The sequence below is a fragment of the Taudactylus pleione genome, unplaced genomic scaffold (assembly GCF_031769625.1).
Source record: "Taudactylus pleione unplaced genomic scaffold, aTauple2 ptg000478l, whole genome shotgun sequence".
Lineage (NCBI taxonomy): Eukaryota > Metazoa > Chordata > Amphibia > Anura > Myobatrachidae > Taudactylus > Taudactylus pleione.
The window spans coordinates 4,633,474-4,653,963 of NW_028284880.1; the positions used below are offsets into that span (position 1 = coordinate 4,633,474).

General features: G+C 45.3%; 1 protein-coding gene across 1 annotated transcript in view; it reads left to right on the forward strand.

The window, feature by feature from the left end:
* Window positions 1-20,490, forward strand: part of LOC148503040 (cyclic nucleotide-binding domain-containing protein 2-like) — a 338,546-nt gene that overhangs the window by 14,066 nt on the left and 303,990 nt on the right. The window contains exon 2 of the mRNA XM_088449036.1: window positions 17,630-17,804. Within this exon, the coding sequence (XP_088305162.1) occupies window positions 17,630-17,804 (175 nt within the window). The remainder of the gene's footprint in view (window positions 1-17,629; window positions 17,805-20,490) is intronic.

Here is a 20,490-nt window from a genome sequence, read left to right on the forward strand (position 1 = left end):
ATGCAGCATCTGTCGTAAGAGTACTAGGTATCACTCTTGTGCTCTAAAATCCTGGTTTTGGTATTTGACCCTGTCTATCTGTTAATGATAACTTCCTGTAATCACTTCACAAAGTTACTCGGCGCTACGGAAAACATGTGTTTTTTCCATATTTGGTGAGGAAGGCACTAAGTGGGGCACTGAGACAAGGGAGTCCTCTCTTTCAAAGGATGCAGCCCCGTAGGAACTGGTAATCACCAGACAATGACCATAAAAGGAAAGAAAAAATAAGATTCTCCGTCTATTGCAGAGATCTCCGCCATTTTGTGACAAATATTAAAGGAGTCTCCTCATTTATTATTAATGCGGTAAATTTTATTTACTTTAAAAATAGCCAAGTAGCATAAAAAGCTATTGTTATTTTCTAATGCATATTACCCTTTGAATTCCTACACGTAGAATCTTGCTGTTTACAATTTTGGAAAGGTGGAATAATGTCGAAGCCAAAAATAACAACGCATTGCTTTGTGAAGATTTGTTTTTATTTATTTTTTTAAGATAAATTACATTTGCTTTTAGTTAACTTTCTTGAAATTTCAATAGAAAAAAAACGCCCAAAACACACTTTTTTGCTCATGTTGGTAACATTTTTATAACACGTGTTAGTAGGAACGAGAAGAAAAAGTGATATTTTCAGAAAAGAAAACCAAGATATAACGTGGGTGGGAACTGCATAAAAAATACGAGTGATGTTGATGTTAGAATGTGACAAGTGCGGGCATCGAAAAATGGCCTCAGTACAGGGGCGAGAAAACTCTCAGCGGCAAAGAGGTTAAAGAACACTAAGAAAGAACTTTCTGGGGCGTGGCTTGGCAGCCATTTGAGAAAGCTGGGCTTCCCTGCAGCTCCCGAGGAATATACTGCTGTCCGGCTGCTGGTGACACTCTAGGGGGCCATAAATGATGCACCACTGCCTATAATAACCCCCTCAGACTATTCTGTGTGTCCGGTGCCGTGGTCGCGGAATCGGGGAGTCGCTGGACGCTCCCGCGGATTGCGGCCTGGTCCTTCCACAGAAGCCGGGGCCTCGATTTATGGCCTGAAGTCCGGAAGTGTGGCCGCGGCTAGATTTCGGCGCTTGATCGCCTGTATACGGGAGCGTGGTCCCCCCTGCCTTCTCTGCTGTCACTCTCCCTGACTGTCCTGCCGGAGGGAGAGAGGTTGTTGCCGCCTGCTGTCCGGCTGTCAGCGCCGTTGGGACTCACCGCCCGGAGGTGTGTGGTAAGAGCTGTATATATCCACACACTCTTATAACCTGCCTGACTGAGGATGTTAATCTGCCCTTTCTGACCCAGATTACTCTTCTTGCCATCATACTCCGCTCCACGGCCCACTAGCTGCCTGGACTGTGAAGTAATTAAGGAACATAATTTACCAGCCCTCAGCAGGGAGCCATTTTCTAATTAAGTTTCTGATGGTACAAGCCGGATGCAGCTGCAATTATAGATCCATCTATATATATAACTGCAATAATCTACAATCATCTATAACACTCATTATTTTTTTTTTTTTTTTTTTTTTTTTTTTTACTTACTATAATCTAGTGAGTGTTAACTGATTATAATCTATTGGAGAATCTCATTTTCATCTCCTACAAGGTGGAATTACAGCGCCATCTAATGCTGCTTTCATATATTGCCTTATAGATGGATATACCATTAGCCGACTTTCTTCTTTTTATCTAGTCATGACTCTCCAGATGTTTTTTCTTCTATAAATCATGCTGTGACCTGCGATTGCTCCAGAGAATTCATTGCACTGTTCGGCTAGCATTCGCCAATGTTCCCCTCCCTCATCTTTGGAAATCTCGGCACACTTGTTGATTGAATAATCCGTTTTTGTCATTTCAATATGTCACAAAAAAGTCGCAAAAACTCTGCCGCTCCTAAGCCTAGCATACTCAGAGCATGGGAAAAATCTGGTTCTCTGACTCGACAAACGCCGATTGCAGACATTGTTTTCGACGTTGAGGAAGATACCTCTGCGGATGCCGTTCTGACAACTAAAGACATTATAGCTATTGTTACTAAAACTATCCAGTCAGAAATGAGGTCGGTGCTCACAGAATTTAAAACTGAATTAGCAGATCTTGGCTCCCGCACAGATGTTCTGGAACAGAAGATGGACGAAGTCTGTCAGTACCAAAGCGTAGTGGAGCAAGAGCTTGCTGATCTGCACTCGGAATTTGATACGTATAAAGATCACCTGGAGGACTTAGAGAACCGGAACCGACGGAACAATATCCGAATCCGCAACATTCCTGAAGACATAACGGCAGATACTCTTCCTGGGTTCTTGGAAGGACTTTTTTTTCATTTGCTACCAGATATATCAAAAGATATGCTCCACTTGGATAGGGCGCATAGGGCATTGCGGCCGAAACCCCCTCTGAATCAACCCCCGAGGGATGTTATCTTAAGATTTCATTATTATAAAACAAAAGACCGGTTCATGCATTCTGTCCGTGGCTTATCTACAATCTCCTATTCAGAGTATCAACTTCAAGTGTTCCAAGACCTAGCTCCGTCTACTCTTAAGAAACGCCGGGACCTTATCAATATAACCAAAACATTGCGAAATCATTCTATTCGATATAAATGGGGTTTTCCTTTTCAACTCCAAATCACAAGGAATGGAGGCACATATATTGTTAAAACCCCTACACAAGGCTACGAGCTTCTAAAAACTTTCGGTCTTATCGATGATCTTCCTGAATCCATCCGTAAACAAATTGCCTCACCACAGCAAAGCCCTTCAGTACCATCCCCCAAATGGTCTCAGGCCTAACTGATGTTGTTTATTTCAAATTGGCATCGTGTCAATATCCTATTTTTGTGTTTTTTAAATGCTTTCTTCTTAGGAGAAGTCACTGTTAGTTAAATTGGTATCATCCCGGGTTATTCATTCTTCTGAAAGTATAATGTCTGTATGTTTATTGTTGTTAATAAGATGTCATAGTTCATCTGTTATGTTAGCTAAATTTTAGGATGGTTCGGGTTCTCAAGTAGAACCATCCTTTCCTAAGTTGGAACGTTAATGAGTACCCTTCTATCGTATCTACAGTGATTCTACATTTATTATTATGTTTTTTATTGTTATTTTTTGTTCACGATGTCTACAGTATTCTCCTTATGTCTGTTACCTCTAACACTTTCTCTGGACAAATGGTCACAGCTTCTATACTGTCCTAGTACACATGTACTATACATCTTTAGTTCTTCTACTTTTTATTTTCTTTCTTTGTCATGCCCCCCGCCAAAGGGAAGGTATTTGTAATGCCTTCTCTTTCAAATTTAGGCCTGTCCTTTGTGTTGGTCAAGGTCTTTTCTTTTCTACTACCTTGGTAGTTCCTGATCTCTTTCCTTTCTCCCCTAATCTGTCCTCTTTTTTTCCCTGGATCTCTAACCAGTCAATATGTCCAATTCATATACTACGGAATTATCTAGATACATATCCACCATGAAGTTAAAGGTTCTTACGTTAAATGTCAACGAGTTAAATTCCCCCACTAAAAGGGCCATGGCCATCCAGTTTTTCCATCGTCGTAGACCAGATGTTGTTTTCTTGCAGGAGACGCATCTTAAAGCCCCTCATCCATCTCTAGCAAGCAAAATATACTCACAGGTTTACTATTCGAATATGTCAGCTAAGCGTAGAGGCACGGCAATTATGCTACATAGGGACTTCCCTATCAATATAGACAAAGTGATATCTGATGACCAGGGCCGGTATATCATCATATCAGGGACGTATAGTAACTCACCGATTGTTTTAGCATCGGTATATGCCCCGGCAATGCAGCAGGCATCCCTATTTACTAGCCTCTTCAATCATATATCCCAACTCCCACAGGGCCTCATTATAATTGGGGGGATCTTAACACCATCTCAAATCACATTCTAGACAGATCTCGTCCCGTCTCAATCTATTCCACTCAAGCTAAACTCACCAAACGACTGCATTCTTACATGTCACTTAACGATCTTTATGACGCATGGAGAACTCTTTATCCCTCAGCTAGAGGTTATACACATTATTCCCCGCCACATAATATTCATACACGAATCGATTATTTTTTAGTTGACCGGGCATCCACCCAAAGGCTCTTGGGGGCACAGACCTTACCTATCCCTTGGTCAGATCATTTAGCTATCGAGATGGAGCTTTTGGTTACAAGCCCGACACCCTTGACCCGTTGTTGGCGCTTAAATGAGTCTTTATTAATGAAACAGGCTCATATAGCACAAATTACATCTGCTTTAAAAGATTTTTACGCCACTAATCTCACTCCGGATATCTCCCCCTCAATACTTTGGGAAGCCCATAAGTCCACACTGCGGGGTTTTTTCATCAGCCTATCTTCTGCTCAGAGAAAGGCGGAACTCACGCGTATAAATGAACTGGAATCTTTATTATCCTCCCTCACGCAGCTCCATCAACGTTTTCCCAAAAAACGCACGTATCTAAAAATTTTATCTGTAAAGGGTCAGCTATCTCAGATTCTCTCTAAAAAAGCGGCGAATGCATTATTGTGGACACGCCAGAGATTTTATGAGAAATCTAACAAGGCAGACACATTATTGGCCCGCCAACTAAGAGCCAAACGTACTCGTAACAGGATTATCTCCTTAAGAGACTCGAACGGCTCACTAACTCATGACCCCAAGGCTATGGCTAATCTATTTCGGGAATACTATTCATCTTTATATAACCTCCCACCTGTAGACATAAATACCCCCCACACTCTTAATGGAATACGCCAATATTTGGAATCTTGTCAATTACCTAAACTCTCTGAATCACATATTGCCTTATTTAATGCCCCTATCACTGAAGAGGAGATTATAGCAGCTATAAAGCATCTACGTAGGTCAGCTGCCCCTGGTCCTGATGGATTTTCCGCTCTCTATTATAGAAAATTTACTATAACCCTACTTCCTATGCTTAAGCTACTATTTAATTCTTTGTTGGAGGGTAAATCGCTTGATGCGGCCACCACCAGGGCCAATATAGTTGTCATTCCTAAGCCTGATCGAGACCCCCTGGAGTTGAAAAATTATAGACCAATCTCACTTCTGAATGTAGACCTGAAGTTATTGGCTAAGATCCTAGCTATTCGGTTAGCCCCAATTTTACCCCACCTAGTTCATTCGGACCAGGTGGGCTTTATCTCCAATAGACAGGCCTCAGACAATACGAGACGTCTGATTGATCTAATACAAATTGCTCAGGGCAGATCAGACCCGACCCTGGTGGTGGCTCTCGATGCTGAGAAGGCCTTCGACCGTGTGGCTTGGCCCTTTATTCAGCAAACTTTGCTTAACATGGGGTTCTCGGGTGCGTTTTTTAATGGATTATTCTCATTATATCATAATCCATCAGCTTCCGTTTTAGTTAATGGCCTTTCTTCCGACCCTTTTCCCATCTATAACGGCACCCGTAAGGGTTGCCCCCTTTCCCCTCTTATATTTGCGTTGGTGATGGAACCCCTAGCCTCAAAGATTAGATCGAGTTTGAATATCTCTGGTATTCGAGTTGGCAATACTGACCACAAGATCGCTTTATACGCTGATGATGTGATTCTAACTTTAACTGACCCCCATTCATCCCTCCCAAATCTTTTTTTCGAGATAGATAAATATAGCACACTCTCTAATTTTAAAATTAATACAGATAAGACGGAGATCTTAGACTTACAGACCCCCCCTGCTGACCTTCGCATTCTTCAAGCTGCATTCCCTGTCCGCTGGCAAACGGATAAGATAAAATACTTAGGGGTTTATTTAACTAAGACGTATTCCTCCTTATACGCAGCCAATTTTCCTAGACTATTGGCCTCCATTAAGTCCGACCTTCATACATGGAATAGATCTATAATCTCTTGGATAGGACGTATGGCTTCAATTAAAATGAACATTCTTCCTCGGCTGCTATATATGTGGCAGACTCTCCCGATACATATTCCAATCACAATCCTGAAAAATATTCAAGTAGAGATCTCACATTATATATGGGCTGGGAGACGACCCAGAGTAAAGATGCGCTTGTTACAAAGACCTCGTAGTGATGGAGGGCTGGGTATTCCTGATCTAATCAAATATTATCGGGCAACCCACTTAGTCTCGTGTGTTCTCTGGCATGCTCCGCCTAGCCAGAGAGTTTGGACATCTATCGAAGCCGGAGCATTATCTGTTTATTCTCCCTATTCTTTCCTTTGGTGCCCTGCCCTTTCACGATCACCTAAGCTAAACATACTTTCCACTGTTCGATTTACGATTTCGATTTGGAACCAATGCTCCCGTCTCTATAATATTCGCTCATCTCATCCCTTAATGGTCCCTCTATGGAACAATCCTGAATTTGTCCCAGGTACACAATATAAATCCTTTCGCCAATGGACTAAATCTGATATCTTATTTTTATTTGATTTAGCTCCCTTGCAGACTTTCCCGGAATTTGTTGAATTGCAATCTCAATTCTCCCTACCCAATAACGTTTTTTTTCAGTACCTCCAATTACGCCATTTTTTTCATTCCCAGACGCAAACCTCTATAATAGCTGATAAAACTACACTTGATTCACTCTGTCTACATCCTCACTCAACTAAGGGTCTTATTTCCACAATTTATCAATCATTAATCCAACATAATCAACCCGTAAAAGAAGCCCATGAGGAGGCCTGGGAGAGAGAGGCGGGCGAGATATTAACACCTGAGGAATGGTCAGATATAAGGAATGAGATTGCAAAGAGCTCTATTTCAGTCCGCATACAGGAAAACTCCTACAAAGTTTACTATAGATGGTACCTGGTCCCCACTCGACTTCATGCTATTTACCCCTCTTCCCCTAATTTGTGCTGGAGGCTCTGTGGCCAGGTGGGATCCATGCTGCATATCTGGTGGTCCTGTCCTAGTATTCAGAGGTATTGGGTGGATATACATAAATTGATTAAGGATGTAGTTGATATTCAAGTCCCAAATACTCCTTTATATACCCTCCTATCTCGGCCTATTCCAAATACCACACGAGCCGAACTGAAATTAATCAAACATATATTGAATGCAGCTAAATGTACGATTGCCTCCCTTTGGAAGTCATCCACTCCCCCTTCTGTTTTAGCTACTATTAACGCCATATGGCACACCTATAAAATGGAACGAATTACAACTGTCCTACATGACACTCCAGATCACTTTGTTAAAACATGGTCCCCATGGACCGCACATTTTTCTGCTGAACCACCCCTGACAACGATTTAGCTCTGTCTTATTTGGACATAATTTGTCTCAGCGATTTTGCTCTCTAATTGACTGGTACCCCCCCCACCCTCTTCCCTTCTCTTTTTCCTAATTTTTTACTATTCTGTATAACCTATTCTTTTGCATATTTGTATTCAATGTTTATATATATGTTCCTGTATCTATATATAATGTATTCCTTTTTTTGTGATATATCTTGTGATATATGTTTCTTAATTCTAATGTTATTGTAGTTCACAGAGTTTTTTCTGTGATTATGTTATTTTATTTTCTGTGTCAATTATGGTAATGTTACTATTTTAAATGGAATGGAATATAAAAAACGATTCAATCAAAATATTTCTCAAAAAAAAAAAAAAAAAAGAACTTTCTGAGCAATATTGCAGCATGGATGTTTCTGCAAAGTCTAAACCAGTACAAGCACAGGAGAAGCCCAGAGGGGAGATGTGGCTTATACCTGATGGCAGGGCAGGCGCCTCTTGTCATTAGGTCCTCTCATAGAGTTGTGCCATATTGGCCTTGTCTCCCCTCCGCATAAACCTGCAGTTCATCCTGCCCACTTCGCTATGGGATGACCAACCACTCTTTTAGAGGATCAAGGAAGAACATAAAAAATTTGGGAGTTCATGGCTGATGCCTCTGTGGGTGGGGGCACAAACAATATCACACTCTCCTAGATACTACCAGCTTTGTGCTAAACATGCTCATCCTGGTCCTCCTGGATTGGGGGGGAGATGGAGTAAATAACAAATTGCCCCCTTCCCCCGAGAGAAAACTTTGCAACCACAGTGGTCTCAGTATAATGTACAGTATAGGGTTCCCAAAGACTGTGGAGCTGATTCAGAGCCGCTCGCTAGATGCAATCACTTGCACGATGTGTATGCAAATTGCATAGGCACTGCTACCGCACAGCAATGCATTAGCACGCCCAGTATTTCTTAGAGAGCGATCACATTGTGTATGCAGACACCCACCAGGCTGTTTTAAGGCGCCCACTTGTGCACGTCATGACCAGGAAGTGTATGTAACCATCGGTACATCGGATGCTATCGCAGCGCTTGAGGTTGACCATTCCCTGCCGCAAGCACTGCGAGCACTTCAGTGTAAAAACCATCCAGGTGACGTCTACTATGATGCTGTCTTATAATTATGCACACCACTAACAAGCCGTTGAGATGCTCAGGCACGCCTGCATTTGCACCTCCACTCCCCCGTTTTTAATGGCCGGCCCCTGTTACCACCTACAAACGGCTTCCCCTGACACTCACTCTGCTGTGCTGTCTATGCGCAGCGAGCTAATGGATTGTGAACTTTCGCTAAGGTATACGCATGCGCACATTCCATACACACTGCATACCATCGGCAGCAGCGATCGTTTGCATCTTAGCGAGCGGGTCTGAATGAGCTCCTGTATTTTCTAGACAATGTACCGCACAGCACACTGTCAAAATCCGCCCAGATTTCCGTAGTGTAGTACAGTATGTGGTATGGCACAGAGCTAGGTCACGTTCCATGATCCTTTAAAGCCCTTTGATAGTGTTGCCAACTGCCTAATGTTTCACACTTTGGTCTTGCATTCAAAGGAAGCCTTGTCTCGCTGTGTTCCAGCCCTACTTTCTCCTTATTGTATTGCCTCTTAGCAAATGAACAAGTGCACTTAAAAGGGCTTTTGACAGTGTACAGTTCCAAACTGGGACTATTGACAAACTGCGTCTTAGCGGAGGACTTCTTCTTCTCCTGCTCCGCTTGTGCTGTCAATCATCATTTAGTGGGGAGGAAATTAAGGTAGCCTGAGGGTCAAGAAGTGAGGCCATTACTTTATCTCTGCTGACCCTAGGAATGTGCTGACCTTACAAGACCTATGGGTTTATTTACTAAGTCTTGGGTGGAGATAGAGTTGACAGAGATAAAGTACCAACCAACCAGCTCCTAACTGTCATTTTTAAAATACAGCCTGTGACATGGCAGTTAGGAGCTGATTGGCTGGTTCTTTATCTCCGTTCCCTTTATCTCCATTCAAGGCTTAGTAAATAGACCCCTAACACCTTAAAGTAATTTAGAAAATTGCATCCTCAATTCATGCGATATTGCATAGATGCATGTTTATATGCCAGTTTGGGGAAATGACCTCAGAAAATCAATGTGCAGCTTGTTTTGCAGGTCTGTAGGATTGGCATGATAAGTCTCCGTCATACATTAAATGTTACACTTTTACTCCTAAAATACTGCCCGCTCTATCATATGTGATAACTGTATCATTAGAGAGATTAGACAGTGGGGTAGTCTTTTTTACATGAGAGGCTTCTGAGTGTATCAATGTTTTTGGTTGAAATGTGCCTACAAATGGGAATTCCCATTATTGTGCAGCGCATCCTCAGTACTAGCATTTACCTTCTGTAAAAAGTTAAAATCCTTCAGCATGGAGGAAAATGCAGCACACCCACCTCCCTGTGGTAAAGAGAAAATGCCCCCTAAATATGTCGACTTCACCCAAGAACGCTGAAGTGGGGCAGGCACGCAAGTGCACAAGAGATGTAACCACGCCCCCCAAGACGGCACGGCCATGCCCCTTTAAAAGCGGCACAGCTTCTGCAAAAGGCCTTTGATGGGTCATAAGCATGCTACCATGTATGACCACACCATCCTACAGAAGCTCCATGGTCCAAGCTTTTGACGACCTTGTCTTCACCCCTTTAGTCCATTTCAATACTCACATCCCACAAAAGGAAATCTACATTTGGCATGTGGGCATATAAACGAGCTCATGAATTAATCTAATTTATTTTCAGCAGGGAACATCTCACCTCTTCCCCTCAGATTAATGCCACCAGACCCACAAATCCATGCTTTTTCTTTTGGTGCATGGGCAGAACATCGGATGGATATGCTGAAAAATTGACATATAACCTCACAAAACAGCATTTGCAGTGTCATTTTGCACTTTTACTAACTGACCTTATAATGCATCTGGACCCATGCTCTTCTCTTACGGCCAAATGAGGTCATTGGCCATCACGTTTTTCCATCCAGACAGAGGCCCTGATTCAGAGCCGGACAGTCTGACAGAGCGCTCGCTCAGAATCAGGACCGTCCTTCTTAATTTTTAGAGCGGCCTCCTGGCCGCTCGTATAGCTGTGGGTGACCACCCACAGCTATAGCGAGCGGCCAGGAAGATGGTCGCGATGGTCAAGACCATCGCGACCATCGGGCTTGCGACGAGACCCTTGTGGTAGGGTCTCGTTGCCGCAGGCCCTGGAGTGCTTTCGGCTCTATTAGAGCCGAGAGCACTCCCACTGACATCACTTGTGATGTCAGTGGGGCCGGCCCCAGACAGTAGGCGTTCCCATGGGGACGCCACCATCTGGGCAGCAACGCCCCCGGCACGCCCACCAAAGGGGGCGTGCTGTCACTCACCATTGACAGCACGCCTCCTTTGTAGGGAGACCCATAGCGACGGCTTGGCCGTCGCTATCCGGGTCTCGCGCATGCGCACGACGGAGCCGGCTCCCTCGTGGGCATGCGCACTGGGCCAACATCGACCCGCTTGCGAGCGCTCAGCGCTCGCTAGTGGGTCTGAATTAGGCCCAGATATCGCAGCATAATCTGTCAGAATAAAGCCATATGGTGTAAATCTCACCAAATTTACCAAAAGATCTACAAGTGTTTGTCCAGATATACTTTTTCACCTGTTAGTCTGCCTTCTCCAATGTCTCTTGGTATTTCCTGCCTTATGTAGGTGGCAACAGACTCCTATTAAGAGTCAGGCAGCGAGGCACGTGATTAGTGGCCCCTGTTCTGTGCATCAGGCCCCCTATAACTTTTGCTGGTGGCCATCTTTCTAGTGATACTTTCATAAATATGGTGTATGTGCAGAACATTGGACAACGGCTCTGCCAGTGCCCCAGAGTCTTTGCGATCTCCTGCACTGGCAACATCTTTCCAAATATATCACCTGAAACATGGCCGTCTCCAGCAGGGGGCACTACTCGGCCTTTGAGCAGAATGTGGGGCACAGGCCCCCCTTGACACAGGGACCCATGTGTCATGCGCTACCTGTCCCTATTGGTTGTTGCAAACGATGGATTTGGACTCTAATCAGTGGTTTTTGTGGATGATTCTGGTCCTGTACTTGATAGACCATTGAGTGGCATTGCATGAACATGAGAGCTAGAAGGCCGATTCAACATCTTTGTAGATCTTGTACTTAGCGTACAGATATGTCCTCTTACACCTAGCGTCTATACTCCCATACGGCGCAAGATGTCCAGCGCAACTTAGACGCTCCCAGAGGAGCAGCGTACAATAGTTTTCTGTCAATTTTATGTCTTATTCTCATCACAGACTCAGGGAATCACCAAAGTGGACTACAGACGCCCGGCTGCGGCTTTAACCACAGAGGAATTAGTATTAAACATGCGCAAAGCTGCAGATGAAGCACAACGTAACTTGGGGTGAGAAAAAGCCGCGCCAGGTGCATCGTATCACTTTTACACAGAGTCAGACTCAGTCGCACACAGATGTACACATGTCGCACACCACATGGATCGGCGCAAGCCAACAATGTGGTTTTGTCGCTCCCAGTCATTTTATTTATGCAAATAAGACGCACATTTTGAGCGAGAAGGACGCTTGGTGCGAATCACCCAGGACCTGCCGCGCCGACAGGAGCTATTTGCCGCGACTTGAGCACCAGTATATGAGGACACATCTGTAACCAAGAAGTAAATCCTTTACTGATGTAACAAAGACAGTAATATACTATTAACTAAGAATGGAAAATCCACATAGAAGCTGTTTTGTAACCTCAATTTTCCCAATCATTTCTGCATTACAATGTATATGTTTTGCGATATTTATGAAAGCATTGCTGCCGATGGTTAGGAAGAATTCTAGTTTACATTTCCTTTGATCCTTGGTCTATATAGCAAATAGATCCATCTTTAGGCCTGATTCTCTATGGATCACATTTGCGATGGCGGCTGCGATTACACTCGCAGTCTGACTGCGATGATATGCTAATCCATCCATCGAGTACAATCGGAGCCTTACGCACACTTGTACAAGTTCAGACCTTACTCAGGAATTGCTAACTTCATCGCACGCACTGTGTACTCGAGCAGCATGTTGCATCACAGTGGATAATTTATGCACACCCCTGCAATGGCGTTCGAACGCACTGGCACGCCTGCGTTTCCTCGACAAACTCACCGCCCACAAACGGCACTTCCTGTCAATCACTCTGCGATGGGTCTGCGTAGTCTCTGCGATCGCAGTCCCAATCGCAGTGGCTGGTTCGAGCACGCGCACTGGGATGGATACGCATGCGCAGTACGCAACAATCGCCCGATTGCGTGCGTAATCGCAGTTGCGACTGGTAATGAATCAGTCCCTTTGTCTCTTTATCCACTGATTACCATTCCGGCCAGTAGATGGCAGTGTAGGTACAGTCTCAATGTATTTGCTATAAATACTCACAAAATTAAGACAGTTAGGAGCAAGAAAAAGAGGGTGTATATATACTGCTCATTTCTGGGGTGTTTGAAAGGATGTCTGAATTGTTATGACCTCAACACGAGTGAAATTGGTAGAAAAATCAGACAGCTGCGAATGACTCGGTTATTGTGAGCGGCTTTTATTGCTCTCGTCTGGATATAAAAATACTTCTGCTGTTTTTCTTTCAAATCACCTAAAAAAAAAAAAAGGTTGATGAAATATATTATAACTGAGTGGAACTGGAAAAAAATGATATTATAATCCCACTATCTATCAAAGTATAAATATATCTAAACACCATTATGGTGTATGGTATACTAGGTCGTCATTCATCATGTCAACACTGCTAATATATTGACATGATAGAATGTCGACAAACTGTCCCTGGTGGCCCAGTGGTCACTTACCTGGTCCTGGTGGCAGTGGCATCTCCAGCAATGGCCTCCTGGCCCTGGCGGTCACGTTATGAACAGTTTAGACGCCAGCATTCCGGTAATTCCAGAACCCCTATACCTAAACCTAATCCTGTCCCCTAACCCTAACCATCCCCCTCGTTAGCGCTCTCCTTCTTGTCCTGAAGCCTAACCCTAATGTCGACATTCGGGATTTCACATATTGACATTTCCGAAGTCGGCATTATGAACATATCAACCTTCTGAGAATGCCGACATGTTTCCTGTCGATATTTCAACATTGTCGACACCATAGCTGTCGACATTGTGGTGTCGACATAAATGTAGACAATGTGAATGTTGACCATGAGAGTGGCTGCATCCTCCCATGCCATTGGTTACTTATCTACCACCCAAGAAAGACAACAGTTTTGTTACTGTTCTTGTATATTGTTTGTAGTATTATAATTATTATTATTATGTATTATATTATCATCCTTTATTATTATAACACCACAATATTCTGCAGCTCAGTAAATGCCAATGTTCCAGGCTTGGTCTCTCTGATCAGGGAATAGAGCCATAAGAGACTGAACCAGTATGATCAGTGCAGGTAATTGAATGTTGATACCAGTTATTGTGTCCTCAGCTGATCCTTTGCTTTAAGGTTATCATTGAGCTTTTTATGTGAATCTCCTGCTGTCAGGCTGACGTGATAATGTATTCACTGACGTGAGCCAGGATTGGAGAATAGCGGTTCAAGTGGAAGCGGCTCTGCGCTGGTAAGAGACAGCGGTGCGCATATAATTAAGCGCCACATGAATGTCCCCTGCAGTTAGTTTTCTTTCTCAGATATCTTCAGCTCTGATCAGCTCCTGATACTTTTATATATTTATGAATGTTATTACCAGTTCTTTCATCTAAGACTTTTATTTTAATGTATTAATGTCATGTTTAGAAGCATTAGGTCTGATTCAGTGTTATACGCGAGTTGTTAAGGCAAGGATGACGAGTAGTGGGCCTCATCCTCGCTGTGGTGCAGGCTGTTTGGCCCAGGTTACTTTTAGAGATGTGCGCCGACCCCCATGTTTTGGTTTTGGTTTTGGATCCCCCCTGGTTTTGGATCTGGATTGGTTTAGCCAAAACCTCACCTCCGTGTTTTGTTTTTATGATTTGGTTTTGGATCTGGATTTTTTCTTAAAAAATCATAAAAACAGCTAAAATCACATAAAATGGGCCTGTTTTTGTTCCTACTGTATAATTAACCTCAATAACATTTATTTCCAGTAATTTCCATTCAATTATGACCACCTCACAATATTATTTGCTTCATCTAGTTAAGACCAAAACGTTGCATCCAGCTAGCTGGCTGACTAAGCTAAGTGTCACAGTGGGCGGCACTAACATGTTGCAGTTCAGTTTCTAATTTCCAACATGGACACAGTGTGTTATACAGTGTGGGTTGTATACACCAATAGTGCACTTACTGTGACAGCAGTGTCGGCAGAACAGGGTTGCTGACGGTGTCCTCAGTATATGGAATGGCAGTGCTGTGGTGCTGGCAGTGTCCTCAGTGAAGGGTACCGGTGATGTCGGCAGTGCGGTGGTGCCAGCAGTGTCTTTAGTGCAGGTTTTCTGGCTGTGTCGGCAGTGCGGGGGTGCCAGCGGTGTCCTCATTGTAGGTTTGCTGACTGTGTAGGCAGTGCGGTGGCTGCTGGCGGTGTCCTCAGTACATGGAATAGCAGTGCTGGCAGTGTTCTCAGTGAAGGGTACCGGCGGTGTCGGCAGAGCGGGGGTGCCAGCGGTGTCCTCATTGCAGGTTTGCTGACTGTGGGCCTGATTCAGACCCGCTCGCGAGCGCTGTGCGCTCGCAAACGGGTCGATGGTGGCCCAGTGCGCAATCCGTCGCTCCGGGTCTCGTACCAAAGAGGGCGTGCTGTCGATGTTGAGTGACAGCACGTCCCCTTTGGTGGGCGGGCCGGGGGCGTGGCTGCCCAGACGAAGGCGTTCCCATGGGAACGCCTACTGTCTGGGGCCGGACCCACTGACATCACAAGTGATGTCAGTGGGAGTGCTTTCGGCTCTGTTAGAGCCAAAAGCACTCTGGGGCTTGCGGCAACGAGACCCTACCACAAGGGTCTCGTCGCAAGCCCGACCATCGCGACCATCTTCTTGGCCGCTCGCTATAGCTGTGGGTGGTCACCCACAGCTATGCGAGCGGCCAGGAGGCCGCTCTAAAAAACCAGAAGGCCGGCCCTGATTCAGAGCGAGCACTCTGTCAGAGCATCCAGCGAGCGCTCTGTCAGAGCATCCGGCTCTGAATCAGGCCCTGTGTCGGCAGTGCAGGGGTCTCAATGCAGGGGGCCGGTGGTGTCGGCAGAGCTGGGGTGCCAGCGGTGTCCTCAGTGCAGGTTTGCTGACTGTGTTGGCAGTGCAGGGGTGCTGGTGGTGTCCTCAGTGTTGGCAGTGTCGGCAGTGTGGGGGTCGCTAATGATATCCTTAATACGTTGGGCAGCAGTGCAGGAGTGTTGGCAGCGGTGGTGTCGGCAGCAGGGGATGCTGCCAGTGGAAGTGCCGGCGGTGTTGGCAGCAGGGGTGCCGGCGGTGTCAGGCGGCGGGGAATGGTGGGCACCATCTTTTCCTCTTTTGTACTGTTTTCAATGGGCTTAATGCTGATTGGCTGAGAGCCGTGACAGACGGCTCTCAGCCAATCAGCGCTAAGCCCGCTCAAAACAAAACCTCGCGACTCGACAGAGGAGTCGCAAGGTTTTGCCTCGGGTCAGGGATCCGCGGCAGGCAGGGAGATCCGAAACCGCTCATCTCTAGTTATTTTATCTTATTTCCACTTTTGCTAGGCCGTTCTTCTCCCCGCCACAATAACCTAGTTTAACTTCAATGTAATCAATAAGCGAATAGTTATTTCATAAGTAAAAAGCTGAACCCTTTTCGCCGGTGTTTCAGCCGATAGAGCGTTTATAGTGCACAACTCCGAATCAAGCCCTTAGTTATCGAAAAGTTTTTGCGGAAAATCCCCTGAAAACAGCTGTTTTCTAATGATTTCAGCAAAAATTAAGTGTCCCCAGAATGTATGCAGGGGTGACGGCAGCAGATTTGCTTAATTATGATATGTACCTGTACCAAGCTCAGCGAATCCATGATAATGTGTACTGGGTACACAACGTGCGAAACCAGATGCAACGGAGAGTGGTACCGAGATGGTATTTGGAAATAACTTGAGAGCAAGGAACAGGAACCTGGAACGGAATGACAACAAGCATACACCAGTAGTGACGACGCTGCACAGGCAACTTCCTGGTGTCCAGGGCCTAGTTATATACCCTAAGGTAGCAGTTCATAGGAGATCAGTGTCAGCTGACCGAGACCACGCTACCATTGGTTGAAGGAATAGTCAGGTGAGAAAGACTATCATGGCGGCGCCCATGACGGCAACCTCGGAAACTAAGACACAAAGCCGCACATGGAAGTCTAAGAGCACCTAAGGCAAAATCCTCAGCGCATCACCCGCCGCTGCACCTGACGTCTGACCGCACAACAAGTCAGGGGAAGCCGGTGCTGGGGTGAGTAACGGCCGATCCTAGGCCGAATCCTGACACACCTTTGCAGCGCACTTCACCAATCCAGCACGCGCCATCAGTACTCCCAAGGCCCCGGTTACAATGTCTTCAATTTGTCATGATCAAAGAAGTACAGAATAATTCCTGGAAAAAGAAATGACACAATAATGAAATAATGGCGTGCAGGATCTAAACATGCTGCATTAGGTATTTACTTAAAGTGTTACATTAAGGGCCTGATTCAGAGCCGCTCGCTCGCGCTGTGCGTTCGCAAGCGGCCCAATGTTCTGCGTACACGCATGCGCGCGCTTCATTGTGCGCGAGCTACACACTGCGTTCGCAACCCTCTCGCTCGCCCAGCAAAGGCAGCCCAGGGCAATGAGTGACAGGAGAGGCCGTTTGTGGGTGGTTACAGGGGCAGGACACTAATAACGGGGGGTTGGAGATGCAAACGCAGGCGTGCCTGGGTGTTTCAACGCCGTTTTAGAGGCGTGCATAATTAACAGGCAGCGTCATAGTACACGTCACTTGCCACTTTTTTTACACTGATTTCCTCGCAGTGCTTGCGGTAGGGAAAAAGCTACCTCAATCACTGCGTTCACATCCTAGAGACGACGTGGTGCTGGTGGGCGGCTCTGCCTGTGCAATTGGGCGTACGCATACACAAAGTGGCCGTTCGCTAAGACATGGAGGGCGTGCTTATGCCTTGGCGAGCGATCGCTTCCCGTGGCGTCACTTTGAAAAATTTGCATACGCATCTAGCGAGCGCATGCAGATAGCGAACGGGTCTGAATCAGGACCTAAGTCTATCTCCTATCTCCTTATTTAATGTTATGCTTATTGAGTCTTTTTTTCTGTTGTGAATTTCCAGCTCTCCACTGAATGAACCGAAGCTTGACCCTCACTCCAAGGAGAAACACGTCGATGAAGATGATGAAGGAACAGACCTGGCAGTAAATATGAATTTTTATTTGCAACCCAATCTTCCAGAAATGGATGAAACCATGGAGCAGACTGAAACTGGTGCAACACTCAAAACACAGAAGGTATGAAATAGTTTAATGTACTTTCAATGGAGACGGAACACCTGGCTTAGGAGATATGTAACCAGTGATAACTGATTTCTAATTTAATTTTATTTTTACTACATATTACTATGCAAAATATTGAGGCATTAGCTGATTTGTACTGAGAAACTCATTCTCCAGATTTGCATTTATTATACCCTTAATAATAATGAATTAAACATGTGGCATATCAAATACTAGCAGATAATTTGATCTATCTTTGCCGAGATGCCATAGAGACAATGGAGAGCGTCTTCAGGTGTCACCTGTTGTACAATGAGCAACACCTATGCATAGTGAAAGTGTTTCTATGATGGATCCAGATGATATCTGTTGAAATATGTGCAGTATGGGTATATGGATTGGTGGGCATGGGTATACATTGGTGGGCATGGGTATATACATTGGCAGGCATGGGTATAAGGATTGGTGGGCATGGGTAAATTGGTGGCTTGATCTGATTTATCAGATTTGGTATTTAGATTGGTAGGGTAAAATGAAAATGGAAATAGTTACTGGGGACACCAAATGAGGCTTTCATGAGGCCTGGTGCTGGTGCCAGCAGAGAGAGGGTCCCGGGTGCTGTTAGGGTGCATGACTGCTGGAGGGGGCATGCTACACCCCCTCATATGCATAACTGTTGGTCGCTGCATTTTGGATAGCCATGAGGCCCGTGTCCAGATAAATTGTACCTGTCTCCCCCTCTCAGTGCACCATGGAGGGGCTTGCGCTTCCAAAACCTTTATAGGATATTGAACTACAATCTGTCATACTGCAACCCAGGATGCAGCTATTCAACTTGTGGTTGGCAGAGGGTTTATAGTATTGGTAACTGGCAGGGATTCCAGTACAGTTGACTATTAGACGTATCTGCTTTGAATATCTCATGCCAACTTTACAATATTTTAGTAAGATGCCACCATAACTGGAGAAGTTTACAGTAAGTAAGACATTAGATTAGATGGTGTAATGACAATGTACCACCCAAAGGCAGCTTTGAATAACCAACTTACCAAGTAGATCCAGTACTGGATCCCCAGATCCCCATCTGATGACCTGTACGTAGTGCAGAATTCTTGTGCCTGAACATTACACAGAGTAGAGATCCGGGGAGCAGGTTATAAAGCAGATCTTGTTGTTATTGCATCATATACAGCAGCCACATAGTCCTGTGAGCAGTATGTATACCATTCAATATTCTAGTGCCAAGCACACAAAACATAGGGCCTGATTCAGCAAGGAAAGCAGACGCGAATTCGCACGCACCCGGCCGATGTTTGCGTTCTGCGCATGCGAACGCATCGCAGTGCGTGAACTCTCCACTGCGATCGGGTAGCGATCACAGGGAGAACACATTGATTGACAGAATGTGACCGTTTGAGGGTGGTGACTGGGGGTGGTCAGTGAAACGCAGGCGTGCCAGTGCGTTTGAACTCCATTACAGGGGCGTGCATAATTATGCCCCAGCTACGGAAGACGCAGCCAGAGCTATAGATGCACACAGGAAGCGGCCCAAATCCTGAGTGAGGTCAGGTCAACCACTATTATGCTAATGGCTTCGATGCCTCTCGATGTTACCGATGTTTTCGCTGTACAGCGAGGTATTGCGGATGTATAGGTAAGGGGGGGGCATTATGTAGTGGTGGGCGTCTGCATATTGTGCTGCTGCGGCATTGCGATTGCATCCATTAGCATAATTTCGCAGCTGCCGGGAGCATGCGTATGCAGATTTGCGTTCCCTGTTTGGATCAGGCCCAGAGTCATTTCTGGTGGCTGGTATACAATACAGTCCCTTATAAATAATATACCCCCAAACACAGTGTCCAATATAGAAACGCAGAACACCATTCCACTGACAAATACGTTAAACCTACTAACGTGTGTGCCTTGTGTTTGAGTCACGTAAGCCTAACATAATCATAAATAAAATATAGACACAGAGACAGGAAACTGGCTTTGAAAGATCAGTTATTTATTGAAAGATCAACAAGTTAAAAACTGTATGGTGGCAAGAAAGGGCAGCCAACAATCAGCGCAGCACAACAGTGCACCAACACAAACGCACAACACGCTCTGCGGGCGGAGTCCTGCCCTATCACAAAATCTAAGGGCATCCAACTCAATCTTCCAACATAACAAATCACCCAGTAAAGTGTAGTGCTGACTCCAGACTTCCATCAAGATGAGTGCACCCAAAAGCCTAACTGCACCCGGTCTGCCATTCTTTCCCGCAACAAGTAATTAGATGACAATCAACCCTATGGGAAGGGTGGGAAACTGTTCACAAATATAATTTAACTAAATATATGTGACCCCACTGAAATACCCTATACTGGATATGTATGGAAATATCAGGGGGCTTTACTTAGGCAAGCCCAAATCTGGAGCCCCCCTGAAATTTGCATATCCCCACTTCCACCCCTCACAGCGCACCTTACTCCACCTACCTGCACAGCACTCGGCTTCCTTGCCCTCAGAGTCCTCCTCACTCCCAGTCCTCAGCAGCATATTCAATTTGGCTGTGGCAAGGTCAGTTCGTGGACCGGCAGCCAATCAGGGGTGGCCACGTGGCCGCCCCTGATTGGTTGCTAGTCCTCGAGCCTCGTCAAGTTGAAAATGCAGCCGGTCTCCCCTGAATGGCTGTCTGTAAGTCGTGATTGGCTCG